The sequence below is a fragment of the Gobius niger genome (genome assembly GCF_951799975.1).
Source record: "Gobius niger genome assembly, chromosome: 16".
Lineage (NCBI taxonomy): Eukaryota > Metazoa > Chordata > Actinopteri > Gobiiformes > Gobiidae > Gobius > Gobius niger.
The window spans coordinates 2,181,133-2,205,682 of NC_136867.1; the positions used below are offsets into that span (position 1 = coordinate 2,181,133).

Below are 24,550 nucleotides of genomic sequence, written 5' to 3' on the forward strand. Positions count from 1 at the left end.
TGGACCTTCACCTGTCAGCCACACAGCGCTTATTTTAGAACACACTGTTCAGAGAGCTGTCTTTGACCACTGCTAACAGGAGAAACAACAAGATACTAGGCTGGGCTCTGTTTACTAGAGTTTTTAGTTCCACATTAAATATAGCGACAAAAACGAGACGTAAATGAGAATGAATAAGCATCCAAAAAACAACAACAAAAGAGCAACAAAACTGGCAACATAAAAGCGGCAAAAACAAGACGAAAAAAAGTGACAACAACGCAAGGAAAATCTTAAATGAGTTTCGTAGGTCTTAGCTTTCAAATGCGGCGTTACACTGGCCTATAGGTCATAAGCTTCAGTCGAGAAGCTTTTAGATTTGGGTAGAACCAAACTGGAGAAAAATGTATGTGCTCGGTTCAGAAGTTAAAGTGTCACTTTTCAGCAGTGACTTACACAGGGACTCTGAGATCCGTGATAAAAAGGCTTTCGGAGCCAGGAGCCAGTAATGAGTCTATCATATATGAGTTTCAGTCAGAAGAACACAAGTGAATGCACTTTTTCATGATATTCTATTTATATGATGAGTACCTGTAAACGGGTAGCACGCAGCATCCGTGTATGTGCCTCCCCTCTAGCTCCGCCCCTGCTCTGGGCCTATGATAGGAGGTTCAGGAGGTGTTTGGCAGTATTTGGCTGTGAAAACCATGCCGCTGTTGCATAAGACGTAAGCACAGTGACTAAGAGCTCTGCATGTGAGAGTGGAAAGTACTCTGCTTCCACACGGGCAGAGTCTGGCTGCTCTCCAGACAAGTGTGAGCTCCCAGGCCCCACAGACACACCCAGGCTCCATTCATCATTTAGTGCTACCTGCAATTGTAGGTGCATAACATTGACATTACAGGTGCTCGGCATATAATTGGAATATCACGAAAAAGTGCATTCACTTCTGTTATTCTGACTGAAACTAATACATGATCGACTCATTGCATGCAAAGTGAGATATGCTAAGCTTTTATTAAATGAAATGAAAAATCTCAAAATTACAATATTTTGAAAATGGAATCAAAATTATAACAAACAAAGGCTTGACATGTGTCACGCTGCATGTAATGAGTCTATATCATATATTAGTTTCACAGTTTTAAGTTGAATAACAGAAGTAAATAAATGTATTCATGATATTCTAATAATATGGCAAGCACCAGCATACAGTGGGAAGAAAAAGTAAGTACACCATTTGGAATTGCTCACATTTCTGGCTAAATAGGTCATGACATGTGGTCTGATCTTCATCAAAATCATAAGACTGAGTGTCTGATTAAACAAATACCACCCAGACATTTACATTTGATCATATTTTAAATGGCCATAACATGTAAACATTCACAGGAGATGGAGGAATAAGTAAGTACACCCCTGAATCTGACTGAACTGCAGCAGTTTTGTAAAGAGGAATGATTCAAGATGTATCCTCATTGTTGTGAGCGTCTGATCTGCAACTGTTTCCATTGGTGAAAGCAGATTGTCCCTGAGGAAACAAAACAGCCCCACACCATGATGCTCCTGCTCCAGACTTCACAGTGAGGAGAGGGTTTTGATGTTGGAGCTGTTCCATTTTTTCTCCACACATGACGTTGTGTGTTCCTCCCAAACTGTTCAACTTTGGTTTGTGAAGGAGCTCTTGGATGCTCCACAGCACTACTGCACAAACATACTGTGGACCGCTGGACCCAAAGTTCAACGCTGAAAGTTTACATGTTATGGCCTTTTTCTTTCTCTTTTTAAACATTGATTTATCCGTTGGAAACAAACTAATGTGAATATTTTCAAAAGTATGTATAATAAGATCTTCCTCTTACTGTGTCTCATGAATTCCCTATAATAACGAAAGAGTTCCCTAGATAAAGCTTTTATAACCGCGTTAACTGGTTGATCTGGACATCTGTAGATGGGACTTTCTCTTAATGTTGATTGTTTGGAATTTGTTCATTTGAAGGAGAAGAAGGCTCATTTTTCTGCAGATATAACCACTCTGATAAACCAAATGGAAATCACAATCTCAGCTTCGGTCGAGCTCAATAATCATCATGGACTTTATAATGGTCAGGATCAGCAGCTGGTGTGGACTTTGGAGGAGACAATGGAAGACTGATGTGTGTGGAAAGACGCTGCCGTGGAAAATGTTTGATTTTTTTTTTAATAAAGCTTTGTCTTGTCCATGTATTTGTTTTTTCAGGATGAAAAAATCAAATCAAAAAGTGCGATGGAGATGTTTCTTTTGTTTTCTTTGCCCTATTGTCCAGCCCAATTCCAAAAGCTTTCTCTGCGTTCACTGGTGCCTGCTCTGCTATTAAGCTTTCTCTTGTCTTTTCAGCCACGTCACTTTAAAATTGCATTGAAATTGTGAGAAAAAGATGACAACTGTCTTAGTTAATGATCCATGCTTTTGTGTTTGAACACTCTCTATGAGCTCTCCTTGTGTTAGAACTCACAATATTAAACTGAAACCGCAATTCTACGTAAATACATTTCAAATTCAGATTAATAATGCATGTAATCGTAAGTCATGGGGGGTGCCGGACACGGCGTGTGGGGGGGGGGGGGGAGGCAGAGGTCGGAGATCGGAGGTCAAGGTTGTCTCCTGGGGGCTGAGGGGCCGGGCCTCGGGGGGTGTGGGGGGGGAGGTCATGAGGGGTGAGGTCCCGGGGGAAACGGCGTGTGTCGTGAACAGCTGGGGTGACGTTGTTGTAAAGATGGAATATTCATGCAAGGCGGCATGACTCTGCAGATGGAGGACGGGGCCCCACACACGTGCCGCTCTGACGAGGGGGCCCCACACACGTGCCGGTCTGTGGAGGAGGGGGCCCCACAGAGAAAAAGACCCCGCTGCTTTTGTGTCTGGGTTATATACTGTGACCGGACAGCATCCATGGTGAACAAATAAATACAACTTCACATCTCAAGACATCAGCCAGGAAGTTAAAGCTTGGGGGCAGATGAGTCTCCAAATGAACAATTCCCAAAGCATATGGTCAATACTGGTTATTCAGTGGCTTAAGGAAAACAAAGTCAATGTTTTGAGGTGGTCATCACAAAGTCCTGATCTCAGTCCAGTTGAAAATGTATGGGCAGAGCTGAAAAGGCATAGGCACGCAAGGTGGCTATAAAATGTGTCTCAGTTACACCAGTTCTGTTTGGAGAAATGGACCAAAACTCCTCCAACTATTGTGAGAAATTTGAAGGAAATGATACAAAATATTAATAAAATGTATGTAAACATTTTCTTTTGTATAGAGTAATATATAATCATGTAGAAAATTCTATCTCTCATTCTTCTGGAATTTAAGAAATAGAAATACATATTTTTTTAAATTGTACTTAAAACCTAAAAAAACAAAAAGTATAAATAAAGTAAAAGTAAATTCTGGCTTCATGTAAGGCAGCGCGGGAAAAAAACTGCAAATGTGTATTTTTAGTAAGTGTATGTTGTGCGTTTGATATAAATGATTAACAATAGCCTAATGTGACTGTGGTAGGAATGTGTAGGTCGATCTCCAGGTCACTGAATAAGCTCCTGACACAGACGAAGGCAGAGTACACAGTCATCCCCCTCATGTCAGCGCTGCACACAGTTTTCATGGAAATAATCCTGCCCTGTCACTGCTCTACACCACACACACACAGCACATAGAGGAGGGGTGTGCACGTGTGAGAGCGTGCCCATGTATGTGTGTGTGTGTGTGTGCACGTCCGCTGGGGATGCTCTCTATTCTGCCTCTGTCTCCAGCGCCTTCCACCGGCTTACATAAGAGCAAGCAAAAATAGCAGCAGGAGCGAGGGATGAGGAGTGAGAGGAGAGAGGGGAGGAGGAGAGAGAGGGAGGGGAGGAGGAGAGAGAGAGGGAGGGGAGGAGGAGAGAGGGAGAGGAGAGGTAGGGGAGGAGAGAGAGTGAGGCAGGGGAGGAGAGAGAGAGGCAGGGGAGGAAAGAGAGAGAGGGGGGGGAGGAGAGGTAGGGGAGGAGGAGGAGAGAGGGGGGGTGGGGAGGAGGAGAGAGTGAGGCAGGGGAGGAGAGAGAGAGAGGGGGGAGGAGAGGGAAGGGAGGAGGAGAGAGAGAAGTGGGCGAGGAGTGCAAGGCGAGAGAGAGGAGGGGAGGAAGAGGAGAGAGGGAGAGGTTGGCACGCACATAGTCAGATTGGGACCGCGGGGCACAGCAACTCAAGTGCTTACACATGCACGTGCACGGATAGTCACACGTGCATGGGCACACACACACACAGCAGGAAGAAGTAAGAAGCACATGAACACGTGTGTGCACAGATAGCCACTGGTGTACAGTCAGCAGAGCATTAACATGATCAGATGTGTTCATGAAAACACACGCACACACAGACACACACACGCACGCACACACGCACACACGCACACACACACACACGGTCTGATGGAGCATGACAGCAGACTTTATGACACAGAGGTGAGGGGTGGAAGGGAGAGTGGAGAACCTTTTCTCCAGCGCTGCGCCCACAAAGGCCCCAACATTTAGCTCCATGCATTTCCATCAGACATGCATGGAGCTCAGCATGAGACTCACCAACAGGCGGCCTGGGGACCAAATCAGGCCCCCCTCAGACACTTCCTAAACCAACTTGATAAACTGATGAACTCATCTTTGTTACAAATGTTTTGGGAAAGTCCCTCATCGTCACAGTAACATGTTTACTGAGTCAGTGTTAAATAAATGTATTTGTGAAATAGTCATTTCAACAACAATTTGTTCAAAATGCATTTTCTCACATTGGTTCAACAATCCCTCCGTGTCAGTAGCTCAGACACACACATTTTCCATGGTTTTTCAGTTTTAAAAAAAAAAATATAATTCCGAGCCTGATTTATTTAAAGAGACAGGAAGAAATTTGATTTATTTTTTCTTCAGATTTTTTCCACTAACAGCTGATTTTAAAAGTAAAATCCTAAGATCCAAAATCTCCTCTGAAACAAAAGTAATGATATAACTAATAAAACTACATTTAAACATGGTTTGATTCATTTTTTTTAGATTACGTTTCTAGAAATATTTGCAATTTTGGGGCTTTTTAGGCTTAAAATGTCTTTTATAGGAAAAACATCAAATGACCTGAAGAGTCGTGCAGAGGTCAGAGCCTTCAGTGCTGATGGTGCTGTTGCTCCTTTCCCGAACTGTCAGTGATGACAGGGTCACTCCAGGACACTCCAGGACACTCCTGCAGCTGATCTGGACGTCAAAGCCAAGCTCAGGTCATGCAAATAACAGGCTCATGTCCAGAACCACTCTGTCCTCTTCCACGTTTATATGTACAGTTCTGGCTTTGAAATGAAATATGTTCATTATTAAGCCATATATTATAATCGCAGAATCAAATTGGGAAATATTCTATTTTTCAAATCTGCTTCTTAATAATAAATGTTCCCCTGGGCTCATAACGCAAAACAACACAGAAAACAAAATGGTGGAGCTCTAAAGTTGTTTTTTAAATGCAGTGTGCCATGTGCTGGTTAAGTCTTCTCTTTAGGATTTTTACACACTGGATCGATCACTCACCACAGCCTGGTCATCAGCAGGAGAAGCCTTCAGTTTAGTGGTTATGTTGTTGTGATGTGATGTTGACACACATGCACTGTGTTTGAAATGCACTACAGAGCTTATAAATGTAACTATATCAACTTCCACCGGTGCACTGTCACAGCCCACCGGTACATTAGTCAAACTAAATACGCAAAAATTTAGGAAAAATGGGGCAAACATTGGGAAAAATTTATAAAACAAAAAAAATAAGGATACTTTTTTTTTTTTTTTTATGGCAAAAATCATTTATTTGAGCTGAAACAACCAAGTTACTTCCTTCAATTCTGTTCCTGCTTTCAATACTTGATCATCATCTCATGATACCACTGCTACTGTTTCACGGTAACCAGCCTGACTACAGCTAAAGCTGGAGTGCCCAGACTTTGCAACAGGCCCAGTTAAATAGATTATTCTGAGAAAAGGCTGACAAGCTACAGACGTGACCTCTACATGTATGGATTACTTTCTATGGGTAGAGTTTTTGTGTCTGTGACCAATGCTGCTGATGAGGCATATTTCCTCCAGTCTGTACACTGTGTTCCAAATTATTATGCAAATTGCATTTTTGTGTCAAAAAGGTTGAAAAAAAATATTTATTTAATGAAGCTCATGGATGGTATTGTGTCTCAGGACTCTTTGAATCACTGACATCAATCTCAGAGACCTGGGATGAGTAGGGGAAAAAATACTGAAAAAAGATGTTCCACTTTATTAAGCAGATCATCATTTTCAAGCAATATGGGAAAGAAAAAGGATCTCTCTGCTGATGAAAAGCGTGAAATGGTCGAATGTCTTGGTCTAGGTAGGAAAACCTTTGATATTTCATGAAAGATTAAGCGTAATCATCGTACTGATAAGAAATTTGTGGATGATTCAGAGCACACACGGGTTTGTACAGATAAAGGCACAATGAGGACGGTTTCTGCCAGACATTAGACATTAGATTAAGAGAACAGATGCTACAAAGCAGCATACAGGTATTTGAAGCTGCTGGTGCCTCTGGAGTCTCCCGAACATCAAGGTGTCGGACCCTCCAGAGGCTGCAGTTGTGCATAAACCTTCTATCCGGGCCTCCCCTAAACTGTTCATTGAAGCTGAAGCAGAAACGGCTGCAGTGGCTCAGAAATACATGAAGACTCATTTTCAACAGTCTTGTTCACTGATGAGGCCGTGTGACCCTGGATGGTCAAATCATTGGAGTAGTGGATGGTTGGTGAATGGCCACCATGTCCCAACAAGGCTGTGACGTCAGTAAGGAGGCGGCGGAGTCATGTTTTGGGCCAGAATCATGGTGAGAGAGCTGGTCGGCCCCTTTAGGCCCTTTTAGGCTCCCTGAAGGTGTGAAAATGACCTCTGAAAAATATGTGGAGTTTCTGACTGACCACTTTCTTCTATGCTACAAAATGAAGAGCCGTGTTTTCCCGAACAAAGTCCTCTTCATGCATGACAACGCACCATGTCCTGCTGTAAAGAATACCTCTGCATCACTGGCTGCTATGGGCATAAAAGGAGAGAAACTCATGATGTGGACCCCATCCTTTCCTGACCTAAACCCTGTTGAGAACCTTTGGAGCCTCAACAAAAAACTTCTATGAGGGTGGGAGGCAGTTTTCATCCAAACAGCAGCTCTGGGAGGCTATTCTAACATCCTGCAAACAAATCCAAGCAAAAACTGTCAAAAACTCACAAGTTTAATGGATTTAAGAATTTTGAAGCTGCTATCACACAAGGGCTCCTATGGTAAAATATAACTTGACCTGTTAATATTTTTTTGATTCAAATAGCTTTTGATTTCAGTAAATATGACCTCCTAATGCTACAAATACAACAAATGACCATTTTCAGTTAATTACAAGCTTTAAAATGTATTGAAACGATGAGTTGCATAATCATTTGGAACAGGAGATTTTGAGGTTTTTACTATATTTATTTATGAAAAAAATACTGTTATCACTGGGAGAGTTTTTCCACCACATTTAAATGATCCTCTACCAGTTAAAGACTTGAAAATTATACTGACTCTCATTTGAGTTGACAATTTAGAAAATCTTAGAAAAATGTCATTTGCATAATAATTTGGAACGCAGACTTCTGTCCAACGCAGCTTCAGCAAATGACCAAGAAGCCTCCCTGCGAGCTCTCTTCGTCTTCTCTGTTTGTTTGATAGATTTTTTCCTTCCGTTACCCCCGAAAGTGCGGTTCCTGACCGTTCCAACCGTCTCAGCCCCTAATGGTTGACGTTGCTGTTGTTTTCTCATGTTACCAGCAGAAAGACCTGCAGGAAACACTGTCTTTTCATCACATTTGGAGGATTTGGTGCTTGCCCTGGCGTGACCCCATGCTGCTCTGAGCTCCCTGACCACAGAGTGACGCCTATAGCTGAGCGGAGACCCCCAAACCCCCACTGGGTGCAGCCTGAAATTGCCTCATGCCTATTACTGCTGGGGGGTGCTTAATTAATATTTTGTCTGGGTGGGCGTATAGCTGTGACCTCAGTGATTTGGTGAGTGTGCATGTGTGAATGTGCGCGTGTGACCCTGGCCCCTCCCCCCATTACCCGGCGCTTTCGGAGGCCAGACTCATGCATAATGCACAGGAACAGGGAGGGGATCATTAATAATTACTGCGGCCTTTTGATGGATGTAAAATAACGAACAGCGGTTTGGATGGGGGGGGAGTGGGGGCGGGGCTGCTGTTTGCCGGGGTTGTGGTCTGATATATGTCTTGGAATTAAAACATACACAATCATGGACAGGAGTGTTGGCACCCCTGGCATTTTTTCCATTAGATTCAATATTTCTCATAGAAAGTGAGCACAGTTATACATGTTTTGGAATACATCAGTAAATCACTATTCAGCTTCCAAAGAAAAACACTCTATACCTGTATAATATTAGAGCTCTGTCAAACCCTCTTTATCTTAAATGTAAGTCACTAAACCCTTTTCATTTTCTTCAGGAAAGATTTGAAAACCGTAGCAGACGAATATAATCCAGTGAATGAACATTAGCCAGAACAATAACAAGATAGAAGATTTGTGTAGCTTAGCTGTGAGTCTTGCCCGGATACCCCCTTGTTTGTCCATTCAAATGTCTTTAGCTCATAAGCTAGCTGTTTGTTTCCTTTTTAAATGAGTTTATGGAATGCACTTCGGAAAGAAATAAAAGAGTCAGGCTGGCATTATAGATACACATCCAGAAAAGTTTGAAAATTAGATTTGGACATGAATAATGTGAGCTCATTGATGTGAACCAACATGAATATGATGGTTTTATATTTTGAGTATTTGTAAATACTGTACATAAAATACAAAAATGTGTAAAAAAAAACAACAACTAAATGACAGCAATGAGTGTTGGACATTAAAGTGATAGTGTGCAAGTTTGCAAAGTGAGGAAAGCCCTGAAATGACCTTGACATGTGTAAAGGTCAAGGCCAGATGATGAGTTATGGATTTTTAAAGAAATAACCAGTTTGCTCACTCCAGCCACTAGGTGTTAGAGAATTAACACTGGTGTTGGAGAGGATAGATGAACAGGCAGCAGTCTGGATGTCTTATACAGGAGATGTTTATTTACCATCGGTGCGGGACCCGGAGACATGAACTCGAGACAATGCGCTAGTCCTACCATTCAAGTCTGTCTGTGCTTCCACAGTAGAGGCATAAATACTCAGAGTCAGACTGATACACAAGAGTCTGAGCTCCACAGTCAAGGCTCTGATAGAGATAGAACGACTGCACAGCCTGACCCAGTGTGAGAAGGAGCTATTTAATGTTATCCTCAAACACTAGGGGGCAGCTTCCATTTAAAAAAGGAAATAATTCCACACGTGTTAATAATAAGAGATCAGGATATAAACAGCATATTATAGCCACACGGTTAATGGTCAGTCTTCCCCAGGGCGGCTGTGGCTACAATAGTAACTTACTGCCATCGAGTGTGGAGTGAATGACACAGGCTGATGAAGCACAGTAAGTGTAAGCTGTTGCCACAGTCCTTACAATATATGCGGCCCACAACCCGCCGTGGGGGCTGAATTTCGGCCCTCGACCCAAGCAACTTCCACACCCCTGCGGCCGAGGACGTCAGGCCATTTTTAAGGTCAGTCGCCCGGGATCAGCAAAGTCAGTAATTCACAATTTATACAACAGACTTTTTTCTGGAAAGGATGGCGAGATAAGGAACACTGAATGGCGAGAATGGCGAGTTTGTTTCTGTGAGCTTGGCTTTAGCGAGAGGTGCGCGGCACACGTGACGACGGACCATGTCAGCGTCAGGTCTGTGGGAGCTTCCTCTTCTCATAAAAAAGCACTTTCCTTTCTAATTTAATCCGCTCACTCTGACACAGCCTCCTTCATCTAAACTTTGCATCAAACTTCCCCTCAGAGCCTCCATGTTGGTCTGCCAAACGTTGCCATGACAACTGAGCTGTCTTCCAGTTCACATCTGTAATGCTGTAGTGTATATGCGCACATTTGGCCTTTTTACACTTGCGTTTAATAAGTATAATATTGAGTCACAGAAGAAAAGAACACGGTACGTTGACAATGCTCACCTTCCAAAACAATCCTTTAGTTTGTCACAGGCTGAACGATGAACATGACGATGAACAAAGTGCAGAATGAATGAAAGGTGCAAAGTAACGCTAAGACCAGGCAACAGTCCTTTAAAGACTTACAACAGAGTGAGTCTGTCTGACCTGAGTTACCTGGACTTATCAGCGATACAACAAATCAAAAACTGTGATGCAAGATTTGGAGAAGGGTCCCTGCCCGCCCTGAGGCGCCGGATGAAGGATCAGGGAAATGCAGAGAACAACTTTCCCTACAGGGACAATGGAGTCTGCGAACACAAATCCATCCTCTAAATCCTGGTAAACAGAGCGGCTGATGGAGCGGACTAATTAACTCTTACTTTATCTGTTGTTCCATCAAGCGCACTAAACCCGAGCTCAGACACGAGGCGTTGTAAACAGCTCTGGCTAGTTCCTCTCGTTGGAACGATGCCACTGGCCTATATTCAGGGCTGGTTTCCCTTCCATGCTGTTCTGGGTTCACAGAAAGGAAGATCTTGGATTGGATTTCCTCACTGTTGGGCTTTTCTGTGTGGAGCTCGCATGACTTTCTGGGTCAGATCCGGTTTGTGCCAGTGCTGGATGGTCAGACGCTGCACCAGATGAGGAGAGTGTTTTCCTTCTGGAATAATGAGACAAAAGGTTTCAAGTCGTCCATTTGGGTCACACAGACTGGATGTGATGTTCTCCTCTCATCTTCCCCTCTGCACTTGTTCAGCTGTGAGTCTTCACCAAGTCCAGATGACGGCTTCAGAACTTCTTATTGATCATGAACAGGGGAGCAAGAGTCTAAATCAGTGCATATATTTGTGCAGTCTGCCCTGATTCACTTTGCCAACTGACAAAGCTCCACCTCAGAATCAGAATAGATTTATTACCATTGTCAGTGAACAGGTTCACAAATGAGCAACATGAAACAGAGAACTTGAAACGTGTGGATGTCCCTCACATCACAGTGGCACCGCTCCCCGTGGTGGCACTGATCTTCTGGTGGCACAGTGTTGGTAGTGTCGAGCGTGGCCTGGGGGCCCGAGGTCATTGAGGCCAGCACAGTCATAGAAGCCCTGCCAACAGCCAATCAGAGCAGAGGCCCTGGTGGTCAGCCAATGGCAGCGCTGCGTGGTGGCCTTTGAGGCTGAGGCCATGTTAGCTTCATCAGAGCACAGGCCGAGGACAGGGCACTGAGGGCCCGGGGCCACGGGGAAGAACAGCATTTTCAAATCAAAACATCTCATCTGCAGCAGAAACTGCATCTCTAACATTCTGGTTGGTCATTGATCTTCAAGTGAAATGTGATGTACAATACAAAGTCATCTAAATGGTTTCTAACTAAGCCTAACCCGCTCTCCTGCGCATGGATCCCTGCAGGACAGCCTTGGCCCAGGCCACAGAGCACAGGGGGACCACTGGACTAAACGACTGAGCTCAGAAACAAGCCAAACTGCACATATTGGAGTGAACTGGGGGTGAAGGTTGTATCATTTATTTTCATTTATCCTCGCCTATAGGTCAGAAACCTTCTCAAAAAGTTTTCTGACCTGTAAGCGAGGGAGGATCAATGAATGAATGTGTCATTGTAAAAGTATTGTAAAGATAATGTGGAAAGGCCCTGGGACAGGAGCCGAGAAGGACTCTTTATCACATCAGCTGCTTTGTTACTGTCTGACTGCATTTGTCCCGGTCAAATAAATCAGTAATAAGAATGTATTCAAATGACTTTATTATATCACTACATCCTCAACCCGTTGAAACTAGTATTGTCAACTTAAAAGGTATGGGCGGCACAGTGGAGCATCAGTTAGCACTCGTGCTTCACAGCCAGAAGGTCCCTTGTCTGCTTTCCCACCTGGACGGGGCCTTTCTGTGGAGCCAGCATGTTCTGCCCTTGTCTGCGCAGTCTCCTCCAGGTACTCCGGTTTCCCCGACCACTTAAAACAAACAATAGACCAGGATGAATGAGACCACGGGCTGTAAACATACTCAAATAAAAACTGTAAAACAGCCGCCCCCTGCCCAATAAAGGACTTTTATTCTAGATCTCTCAGAGAGCCTTGGACACTTTTATTTCCTCCCAATGTTTGCAAAGGTTTTTGTCCTCGAAGAGCACCTGAACATTCCTCTACAACTCTGGACCCACTGATGCGCTCATCTTTAACCTTGATCAAAACTGTGTAATGTTGATTTATTCACAAATAAAAAAGCATTCAGTATAAAATGAGTATAAAATGACCAACTTGCATCAGGTCTCTTTTAATGAACTGTAAACTGGCTGTAAAGCCATGTTTTCGTTTTCCTCTCCTATTGTCACTGATTTTCTCTGAAATGAACTGTTTTCCGTTACTGTTGTTGCTGTTTCTTGTAATGTGTGTGTTTTTTTATTGTGTACAATATTTCAATATTATACGTAGTATTATGAAAGCTCATATCTGCGTTGTGAGTTGGGTCCTCATGAAAGGACTAACTCCACCTTCTCCACCTTCTCCAGGCTGACCCGAGATGCTTGTGTTGTGTGCAGGTATGAAGCAGCACGCCGACATCGGCACTCAGTATCGCTCTGTCATCTTCACCTCCTGTCCTGAGCAACAGCAGGTGGCGCTGCAGAGCAAGGCGCTCTATCAGGAGGTACAGCACGGACACATCATTGGTTTGATATGGAAGGTTCCTAGAAATCAACACTACCGCGAGCTCTGTCCATTTACACTTGGCAATGGCCTGCACAGAGGCAGATACTGTATACTCATACATTTACTCACTTGTATCATTCTTTTTACTTTCACTTGAGCTTTTTCTTCTGTAATGATCTTTACTGCAGTTGAAAGATACTTCAATACTTTTCTGTAAAGATGCCAAAGTCATAATAATAATAATGTCTTACACTTGTATTGCGCTTTACAAGCCTGCATTACCAAGTTTCTCAAAGCGCCACAATGTTGTCATTATTCATTCACTCCATACTCCTCGGTGCAGCAGCCCCCACCCCCTCACCCCCTCACCCCCTCACCCCCCCACCCCCTCACCCCCTCACCCCCTCACTCACTCACTCACTCACTCACTCACTCACTCACTCACTCACTCACTCACTCACTCACCTATGGCCTCTAGTATATACCTTTTTATATTAATAAATGATGAAGACCTGGTGGTCTTGGCCTTCTAAACAAAGGCCTTTTAAGGACTTCCCGTGCTGTTCATATTTGCTTAGAGTGCCAAAGTGCAACATGTTGTGTCCCCTTTAAAAGATGCACACTCCACAACAGCAGGTGGCGCTGTGCTGATGTGCTGTCTAATGCACTCACTCACGGCAAGGAAGAAGGTTTGTCCGGCGTGCTAACAAATCAACGGCACAGCTTGCGTGCAGTAGTGCTCATAATGTGGTCCAGTGATGTTCACCTATTACTCGACTCAATCCAGGAAATACACCTTGGAGCACTTCGACAGGAAGCAACCTACGTGAAGGTTACTCAAACCTGTGTCCATGAAGCAAAATACTGCAGGTCTGTTACTGACGGAGAACCACAAAGCTTCAGTCAAGTCCATTTTCCTTGATATGTTCCTCTTATGCCACATTCAGACCGTACACGATGGAGGAGCGTATGTAAACCAGATCAAACTCAAAGACTTGGAAATATTTAGTGACATTGAAAATAAAGACACAATAACGCAGTGTTGGGCAGAGAGAGCACATGAGAGGATTGTCCGTGCTTATGAGATGGACCTGCTTTTTTACTGTCGTCTCCCCCAGGGAGAGCTCACGGACACCGGGGGCAGCGATGAGCCATCCCGGGCTGCCTCCGAGGCTCCGAGCCGGGCGGGGCAATGTGTGACTGAGTGTCCCCCAAAGGCAGGAGGAGAAGCAGGGAGATACGAGTGCCAAGTGTAGGGAGTTGGAACAGTCAAAGTCTGCATTATATCAGTTACACAACTTTTCTAGCGCTAGATCAACGAGCATTAAATAATATGTGAACAAAATAAGAAGCGATAGTTTCTGTTCCCAACCTGGCCCCAAGTGTGGAGGAAAGAAATAAGTTGGTCACTGAACTGCACAGGCGCAGTAGATCGGCCTGAAGCGATGGAGACAATCCCGCGATAGAAGCCAGTGATCCCCAAATATTCAAGCCATAAACGCCTGACGGAATCTGCAATGTTTTTGCCTCCATCACGTTCGGTCTGAATGTGGCTTTACGGTTGGGCTGTGGTCACTTTTTAAACTAGCTGAGTCACCATGTCACTCCTCATGGCAAAGTAACGTGATTTTGGTACTTCATTGTGGAACCACAGAGCCATGGTGTGTTTGTGACGGCAGGTTTCTCCAACATCTCTGCTTGTGTTTATGCGTGGGACGTGTATTACGCCGCCTCATCTCTGCTCCATGTATGCCTCCACTGTCATCATCACGCCCAACTATTCTAACACCCCTACTTTAGGGGGAACCGTTGGGACACGGCTGCTCTACAAAATCATCTGGTCTTAAGGCGTATGAAAAGATGGAACACAGGAGCCCAAAGAGTCATGCATTTTTAACCCTTTGTGCAGCGCCCCATTTGTCCCTCTGGTCTGCAGAGGTCTCTGGGGCGCTGACCCCCCACTCTTCCACTTGGTTAAGATAATCCCATTTCCATCCACGCCACGCGCCGCTCACAAAGGCCCAGGCAGAGGTGGTATGAGCAGGTCCAGAGGTCACCAACATGTCCCTGACCCCACACGCGTCCTCCTCCTGTCCTTCTGTCGACCCGTCCCCCAACACCAACCGCACATCACCAATATAGGACAAGAGTTTGACAATGTGGTAGAAAAATGTACATTTCACAAAAAAAAATCCTGAATATATTGTGTGATGATTGACATGGGCTGAACGATCTCTTTCCTCTGGATGGTCTAACTATTGTGTTTTCTGTGAGTGCCTTGTTTTTATGCTTTGCCTTGATTTGGGGAACCATTAAGAGACTCTTTCTTATTGGTTGGAAACTTCTCTTTGTGGTTTTAAAACACTGTGTTATGGAGAACTTTATTGTTGCTCCTTTGCTTTTGGCCCATCCTTCGATGCTTGGGCCCATGGAATGGTTGGAATCATAGTGCATGCTTTTAGTGCTCAACGTGAACCAGGGAGCTTCCTGCTGTGAGGCGTGAGTGCTAACTGTGGATTAGTGTGAGCGCAGACGTCAGTACAGTGTGTCAGATGTGCTGTGACTGCAGGTCTGGGTCCTTATAGTGGGATTCAAAGTCTGACACTCGTCTTTTTTACTGCACAGGTAGTATTTGAAACACTGTTGGAAGATGCTGAGATGGAAAATCTAATTCAGAAAACTTGATTAACCCCCATCAGTGGAGATAATACATGAAATATAAATATAAATAAAATAACAACCTGGAGCCATAATACATGGAGTTTTGACATAGGAACTGCATCCATCCTTGTTTAGCTTAGCGGATATGAAAAACAACAATGAGTTTGTGCTGGTGGTGCGTTATAGCGCCGATGCTAGTGTGGTGTGAACAAATCTGATTGGCCAGACGAGAGAGGACCGCCCTCACTAACATAGGCAGGTCTTATGAGATTTAATATTTCACAACATCGTACTCTTTTAAAAAGGGTGATGTAACGTTATCATCTTTCAGCACAGCTTTAGATAGTGTTAGCATCACATCTGCACGTAGCTTACCTTCACAGTATATAGTATTTAGGTGCTTTTGTCCTCTGTTTTTTGCCTTGGCTAATTCCATGACCCCCATGGAAAGGCAGTATGTGTCCACATTGTTGTCATCGGGCCTCACAAACTTTCATGGCAGCTCTGTTGTCCCTGCAGTAATGTGTATTCTGTTTCTAATGGAAACTGAAGACGAGTGAAGCCGGGCAAACGCGTGTACTCTGGTCAAACAATGTATTCAATGGAAAACCACCATAAGGTCTCTGCGAAGGACAAAAGATATATTATATTGATTTCAAGTTTCAGATCAGTTCAATTGTATTATTATTATCATTTCATCTTCACATGAAGCACATGCAGAGTCCAGCCCGTGGTGACAGAGAGGTTTGTGAAGACGTGTCAGATGATATGGACTCCATCCCCATTGTCCTGGTTAGCTCAGGGCTTTGTCCTTAAATGACATTCATGAACAATATGGGGAGGGGGCAGATCGTCATGGCTACTTAGAGACGTGGGGTCAGTGGTCTCCTGGGGCAGGAGAAGTTCAATTACCGTGGCAACAACCTCTCAACCTTGGCCTTGAGCAGGAGGTCGGAGGTCGGGCAGGGTCACAGCTGGGACGGTGCAATACGAGGGGTGGGTTTGAGTTTTGGAGGGGATGGAGCGATAAGATGAGAGGCAGAGGAGTGACAGACCATTACGTGACGGACCCCCCCAGGTGACCCCCACTGACCCGCGCTGACCCAGGCACACGCCAGATATACGGATAAAAGCACATCTGCGGAGTGTGGACCATTGTCCAATACTTTTGTGACCAGTATTAGGACGGTCTTAGCTCCATATGGAGATAACTGTCCTGAATATTACAATAACAACACTAAACCACTCTGTTCCATGGAAGTGACTGCACTAGCGCCCCCTGGTAGCTGCGTGTTGACAGTGCTCATGGAGGTGTTGAAATAAATAAAAAATGCACATTGAAACAAATATTTACATGGAGAGGCTAAATGTTGTTTTGAAGTTTACTGAGTAAGGTCAAAGGAACAGGCCACTGTTTTTAAATACTGACATATGTTCTTACCTCAGCTTAGACGAGTTGATATGTAGCTGTCTGGTCTTCACGCGTGCCCTCAGACACGTAAACAGAGCGCAGTTTACTTGAAGAACATATCTCAGACCCACCAGGGCAATAAGAAACAGTCCCTCCAGGATTTAACGAGCCTTTTCCCTGATTGTTGCTAAAATACCTGATTTAATGGGTAATTATTATTAACCCTGTACCCCCCCGACCCATCATCTGTGGACAGTGGGTGGAGCAAACAGGCTCCTTCCTGTCTCTGTGAGCGCCAGGAGCCCATATGTAACTCTGATAAGAGCCCTTCATAAAGGAGACTGAGAACAGACCAAAGACACATGTCTACTACTACTACTACTACTACTACTACTATTACTACTACTACTACTACTACTACTACTACTACTACTACTGCTGCTGCTGCTGCTGCTGCTGCTGCTACTGCTACTGCTACTGCTACTGCTACTGCTACTACTACTACTACTACTACTACTGCTACTGCTACTGCTACTACTACTACTACACAATGTAGTGCAGTAATCAGCCATTGATGGTGTATTTTAATTGGTGCTGCATATTTCCTGCCTTTGAACATGCATCCGAACAGTCCATGGTGATAAAGTGTCATTTCCTGTCACTTACCAAACATTGGCCACAGTAAGCTGTGCACACATGCCCTTTAAGACAGCGCTGTAACGAAGAGTTCAAGAAAACATCCCTGAGCGTGAGTTCCTGATCGAAGTCACTCGCTATGTGTTCAAAACATTACGTCGGATGTTTCAGCCCGGTGGAGAAGCGGTTAGCGCTCGTGCTTCACAGCTTAAAGGTCCCGGGTTCGATTCCTTCCAGGACGGGGCCTTTCTGTGTGGAGCTTGCATGTTCTTCCCGTGTCAAAACATATGCAATAGGTTAATCCTCCAGCCAGGTGTTTCTGACCACCAGCCTGGCTCCACATCATGGAGCACCAGCCCATGCTGGAGCTCACTGCTCCTACAGGTCTCCCAGTGACATTGAGGATGGGACAAATGCAGAGAACACATTTATCTACAGAGATTAATAAAGTATAACTTTACTGCAGGAAACGTCTGCGTTTTTTGAGGTAGGACTTTTTGGGCCAGATCTTGTGACTGGCGCAGTCCGTGCGCAACTCTAAACGCAAAATAATACACGCACGATCTTGCATGTGGCGCAGGGTTTGCTGCGCCTCTAGGGAGAGGGCGTTTTTTTAAGAAAAAGAGGCCGACTGAGGCGTGGTTTATTACAAGCAGCACTCGTGCTACTCTTCTGTGGTAACCTTCACATTATGTTCCTCTTTACATCGCGCTGCCTTGTCTTCTTCCTTAGAATCGACGTCAAATTGAAAACAAAAGCGAAATTGCCTTGAAAAGTCTGTTTGAGCGTAGGTTACGCACGGGTTTACTTTGATACTGTAGATCAACGCGCTCACCCCCAACACCAAGACAACAACAGTTTTCCATAAATAAACCACACACGCCTTCAAGTGCCACAACACCAGGTCTGATCTGAGTTTTAAGGAGACATTTCCATCGTGTGTCAGTCTTGCAACTGCTGCATGACTCTGCAAGTCCTCCGCAGCCGATATGACAGTTTCTGAACAATTAAATCCTGTACATTTCGTAACTTTGCGCATTCGAACGGTGTCCAGCGCGAGGCTGCTGCCTCTCTGTCCCGCCCGCTCGTCTTGGATCTGCAGCAGCGGAGGGACACTTTTATTTATTTTATTTTTATTAAACATTGCGCTCGCATCGTGCATGTTACGCGTGTACAAGAGAACCCCCCCTTTCGCAAACCTCCGCCTCCCGCAGGTCTGGGGAAAGCATGGGGAGGGGGCGGCACCACAACATCGCAATGCGAGTCTGTCCCCCCCTCCTGTCCTGCCCACTTTTTGCGCCAGGTATGACACTGAAGATTGCAAGGAGCGCCACCCGTCTGTGCAGTCGTCTGCGCAGTCGTCTGCTCTACAGCCTGCGCTGTGAACCACAAGATCTGGCCCTTTCTCTCAGAGCGGCTAGCATCAGAAAACACCACCATAACAATTAAACAATTTGAAAGTAGTTATATTAAAGACAGGCCCATTTTTTTTTTTTTGCTCGTTCAAAATATTGTTGCTATTTTCATGTTCAGTTATTGTTAGCCATTAGCTTCAAAAGAAAAAAACTTACTTTCAATTCTTTGAGTCCTGACGCGATGTTTTTCACATGATGCTGTCACTGTCCACCAGTAACTCACTTTAGACAAGACCACGTAGTGAAATAACAGAGACAGGATGATGGCTGAGAATCATGACGTTCCCGTGCATATGGCCTATTCCGTGTGAGATGCAACGTATGTTTTGTGTGTGTGGACGTAGCTCCTGTGAATGGACTAAAAGTCAGAATCTCCAAACAAGTGTAAACCAAGTGGAAGAAGGTGCTTGTGTATAAAACATGACAGCATCAATAATCCATTCACTCATGGCTCTCAAAACTCCAACAATGCCATGTTTTTGCCGACAACAGGAATCCTGCAACCTGCCATGAAAAATGTATGTTCCCCTCATGTGCTGATCATGCAGGGCCCGGAGAGGGAGCTCACAGGGGACGGTCCTGAAGCACTCGCCCAGAGCTAGAACAGCTTCAAGAGACACCTCTGCACTGGTGCAAGCAAATCACACACAGATCATGCTTCATTTGGGATTCCTTTGAAAACCTATAGACAGTACAGACCTCTGCACTTCCTGTTGGCCCTACAAAATAAAAGCTGTCACTGTTCCAGCAACTGAGAGATTTATTGTGAAAGAGTAAGTCAGAAGAATATCACTACACAGGAGCGGCAGGTATTAACCACCACTCTCTACAATCGGCCTAAGGGAGAAGGCTTTATCATCTCAGAGTCTGCATTATGCTTAACACAGTCTGTATGTTTTCAGTGCTGAAGTGTAGGTGACGTAAAGGTCAGACCCAGAGCTAACATAGGGAAATAGACCCTGTGCACGAGAACATGCTGGTTTCTGCTTGCCTTATGTTGCGGGTCTTTCCCATCTGTGAAGGCGGTCTCCAAAACATAAAAATGGAAAGATCGCTGTGCTGTACAAAGAGCAAAAGGTGGGAACAATCACCAATGCTTCGTCCCGCTGTGTACTGCTGGGGGAGATTCAGCAAGATGCTAAGTTTCCACCCTGAGCTGCACTCACTGGCTGACCAAAATAAGAAGTTAGAACCAGCCGTAAATGTAACTCTACAGCTCTGTTCTGTGTGCTTCTTATTGACGGAGATAGATCTTGTAAAGATGCTAAAGACTGTTTCCATAGAATTCTGAAAGCAAAAACACACATAGGATTCAAATGATCAACTAAATTTGACATAGTTATTTAGGCAATGCAACTAATCCAATGTGTAGAAAATACAAGCACCTGCAGGTTTGGTTAAAATACTGATACACAGTTCTATCATTTCCTTGCACAAATCAATCTCATTTTTCTACCAAAGACACGTTTTCATTTAAAAAAAAAAAAAGATACATTTTGACGTTTGTAGAGTGTAGATTGGTTGTTTAGAGTTTTTAATAGTTAAAAATCACCAAGCCTCGCAGTGTGACACTACTGTGGCACCAAAAATGTATATGAACGCTTTGGAATTTCTCACATTTCTGCCTAAATTGGTCATAAAATGTGGTCTGATCTTCATCAAAATCACTAGAATGAATGAACAGTGTCTGCTTAAACTAATACCAAACAAACATTTACATGTTATCATGTTTGTATTGGCCATAACATGTAAACATTCACAGGACAGCGCTCAGTCGTTTCCCCGCTGTGCTGCGACCCTCCTCTGCCCCTCCTCAGCCTGGCCTCTCCTCGGCCCCGGGTCTCATCCTGTACCACTAGCGTGACCAGACGTCCCACATTACGCGGGACTGAACAGCATTTTCAAATTCCACAGATGGAGCTGTGTCCCGCACAAACTTTACTTGACTCCTCAGATGTGGATCAGATCCCGTCAGTGCCATCTCTCCCCCTCTCGCTCGCCTCCACAGCTGACTGTGACAGCCAATAGCACCGCGTTGTCACGTGTTAGGTTGTCTGTGATTGGATACTCTAATCACAACTGAATTATAAGCTATTATTGCTCTGCTAATGTTTGCACAGAGTATTTATTATTGGGAATCTTCACCATTAATGCACTTTCATAACAAATGAGAGTGATTTATCGACTGATTGATTTATTTTGCCTATGCGATTAAAATACGCTAATGTAAAATAATGCGCGTGCGTGTGCGTGCGTGTGCGTGCGTGTGCGTGCGCGTGTGTGTGCGTGCACGTGCATGTGTGAAGCTTTTTTGTTTTGTTTTCAGATTCATTTGCCGGGCAACTCCAGTAGATACTTTTTAAAACGGATTCCAATGGAGCCTGGCTCCAAACACTTTCTTTTTTTTATTTAGTTATTTATTTATTTAAATTCTGTGACCCAAGTGACAACACTGGGTTGGGTATCAGATTTTGAACTATTCTGGTTTTTGTTCTATGGAATGAAAACATTTCAGCCTGAGGTTTTGACTGACAGGTTGGAGCTCTGTGGAGGCTTGTTGCTGCTCAGCCTCAGGGGAAGTCCCGCCTACATGCTCTCTAAGAGGCGTCACTCTCAAACTGATGTCAATGCAGCAATCAGACCGGTGGACCCGGCACTGACCACTGTCCCGATCAGACCGGTGGATCCAGCACTGACCACTGTCCCGATCAGACCGGTGGACCCAGCACTGACCACTGTCCCGATCAGACTGGTGGACCCAGCACTGACCACTGTCCCGATCAGACCAGTGGACCCGGCACTGACCACTGTCCCGATCAGACCGGTGGACCCAGCACTGACCACTGTCCCGATCAGACCGGTGGATCCAGCACTGACCACTGTCCCAATCAGACCGGTGGACCCAGTACTGACCACTGTCCCGATCAGACCGGTGGACCCAGCACTGACCACTGTCCCGATCAGACCGGTGGACCCAGAACTGACCACTGTCCCAAACAGACCGGTGGACCCAGCACTGATCAGCTGGGGGGCTGCCCCGCAGACGTGAGGGGGCATGAAGACGAGCAGCGAGCACAGAGAGTCTTCAGTGTGTTTCCTCCTCTGGGCGGGGCCTTTCTGTGGAGTGTGTGTGTTCTCCCTGTTTCTGTGTATAGGTGCCACTCAAAACATGTACAATGAATCCTGCAGCAGGTGACTCTAACCATGAGCCTCTGTGGGTGCTGTGGCTCAGATCTGAATCCATCTCTGCCTTGATCTGACTCTGCTCTACATCGTTCATGTTTATATTGACATGAGGCCGAGGAGGCACACCAGGAGACCTCCCGCCTGTGGACATGTTCAGCCCTGTCCCTCTCGGAGACACGTCCCGTCTAACGAGACCGTCTCCTCCAAACCCCGGTCCCACCTTCCTCTCCCCACTTTCTGGAGGAGACGTGCATTTGGCGCATCCACGCTTCCAAGACGATGAATAATTTACCCATCGCAAGAGCCTCTTCTGCAGGGCTTTCACTTTCTTAACTTCAGCTGGGGTTGGGGCTGGCAGCGAGAAAGCGAGCGGAGGGGGGTGGGGAGTCGTGCAGGATAGAGGGAGCAGAAGAAGGAGAAGAAGGGGTTCGCTATAATGAAATTTGAAATTTGCAGAACATCAAAGGCTTTCCACCCAGCCCGACTGTCTCCCCAGAGCGGGATGGGTGTGGGGGAAGAGGGATGTGAGGGCTTGATTAGGAGCGAGTGCAGTGGTGGTGGAGGAGGCGGGGGAGGAGGAGGAGGGGGCTTTGGAGAGGCGAAGAGGAGGATCGGGCTGGGGTTTTTTTGTACCGGCGTGTGAACAAAAGGGTTTATGGAGCCAGTGAGGAGACGCGTGTATGTGCGGAGGGCCTCGCAGCGCCGACTGTGCCCTCTGATAAGGCTACCCCACTTAATGAGCATGAAAGGCAAAACAAGGGGGAGAGGGAGGGTGCAGAGGGGGGGGAGAGGGAGAGGGAGGGTGCAGAGGATGGAGATAATGGCGGCGATGCAGAGGATGGGAGGTGGAGATGAGGAGAGTGGATATGGGCGAGAGTGACGTGAACGTGGGATGATTACAGAGGGTGCAGAGGATGGAGATGATGGTGGCAACGCAGAGGAAGCGTGGATATGAGGGCAGAGGATGTTGGGGGATAGCAGAGGGTGCAAGAGAGAACCCTCACCTCGCCGCTCTTCCTCTAAACCCTTACCTCCCGCTCTTCCTCTAAACCCTTACCTCCCGCTCTTCCTCTAAACCCTTACCTCCCCGCTCTTCCTCTAACCCCTCACTTCCTCACCCCTCGTTTCTTCGCTCTTCCTCTAACCCCTCACCTTCTCACTCTTCCTCTAACCCAGTGGTCCTTGACCTTGTTGGAGGTTCATATTCACCAGACCCTTGAAGCGGGGCGTGTCATCACGGCTCATGTGAGTCAGGTGTATCTTGACCAGAACCCCTGAGACTGACTCACCGAACCCCTGGGGTTCGATCAAACCCAGGTTTTGAACCACTGCTCTAACCCCTTACCTCCCCGCTCTTCCTCTAACCCCTTACCTCCCCGCTCTTCCTCTAACCCCTTACCTCCCCGCTCTTCCTCTAACCCCTTACCTCCCCGCTCTTCCTCTAATCCCTTACCTCCCCGCTCTTCCTCTAACCCCTTACCTCCCCGCTCTTCCTCTAACCCCTTACCTCCCCACTCTTCCTCTAACCCCTTACCTCTCCGTTCTTCCTCTAACCCCTCACCTCCCCGCTCTTCCTCTAACCCCTGGCCTGACAGTAAGGTCTGCTTGTGCTGTCCTTCAGCAGATGGAGGTGTGGATGGAGCAGGGGAAGGGCGTGAGAAAACTGATAATCACACACCAGTGAAAGGATGTGGAGAGACTGCAAACATGGCAACGGAGAGACTAAGTAGGTCACACTTTGCTTTTGATGACAAATGATTCTTCCAAAGACATCACACTCTGCATACAGTAAACCAAAGGCCCCACGTCTGTCGTGCAGGTGGTGGGTCATCCTTCAAACTCTCTGAACACCAGCGCATGCTCCGACAGACGTCACACTGACGTGTTTAGAGACACCTTCACCGAACTTGTGCTGATCCTTTTCATGGTCAAACTTTCTGCTCTGCTCTGCTCACTATCTCAAAAGAGGAAGAACTGTGCCCTCTGTTGGTGTTTGGCATGACTACATATAGAAATATTTTTTTATGAGCAGAAAATACAAACTAACCTGCAAAAATACATCCAGCCTTCCATTTTCGTCCACTTCATCCGGGGCCCGATCGCAGAGGCAGCAGTCTGAGCAGAGATGCCCAGACCAGCTCAGAGACATAGTCCCTCCAGTGTGTCCTGGGTCTACCACGAGGCCTCCTCCCAATAAGGTGTCTGGAACACCTCCAAAGGGAGGCGTCCAGGAGGCTCCGTAACAGATGGCTGAGCCACCTCAGCGGCTCCTGTCGACATGAAGGAGCAGTGACTCTACTCCGAGCTCCTCCCGGGTAACAGAGCTCCTCACCCCCAGCCACCCTGTGAAGGAAACTCATTGTCCTTTCTATCATTACCCAGATCTCATGCCCACATGTGAGAGTAGGAATGTACCGGTAAATTGAGACCTTTGTCCCCAAACTCAGCTCCTCTTCAC

The 24,550-nt window shown here is 45.7% G+C and overlaps 1 protein-coding gene across 1 annotated transcript in view; it reads left to right on the forward strand.

The window, feature by feature from the left end:
* The window catches only part of msrab (methionine sulfoxide reductase Ab), a gene marked incomplete at its 3' end in the record, with an annotated part of 94,974 nt that overhangs the window by 58,637 nt on the left and 11,787 nt on the right, over window positions 1-24,550 (forward strand). Inside the window, exon 5 of the mRNA XM_079574243.1 lies at window positions 12,675-12,781. Coding sequence (XP_079430369.1) covers window positions 12,675-12,781 — 107 coding nt within the window. The remainder of the gene's footprint in view (window positions 1-12,674; window positions 12,782-24,550) is intronic.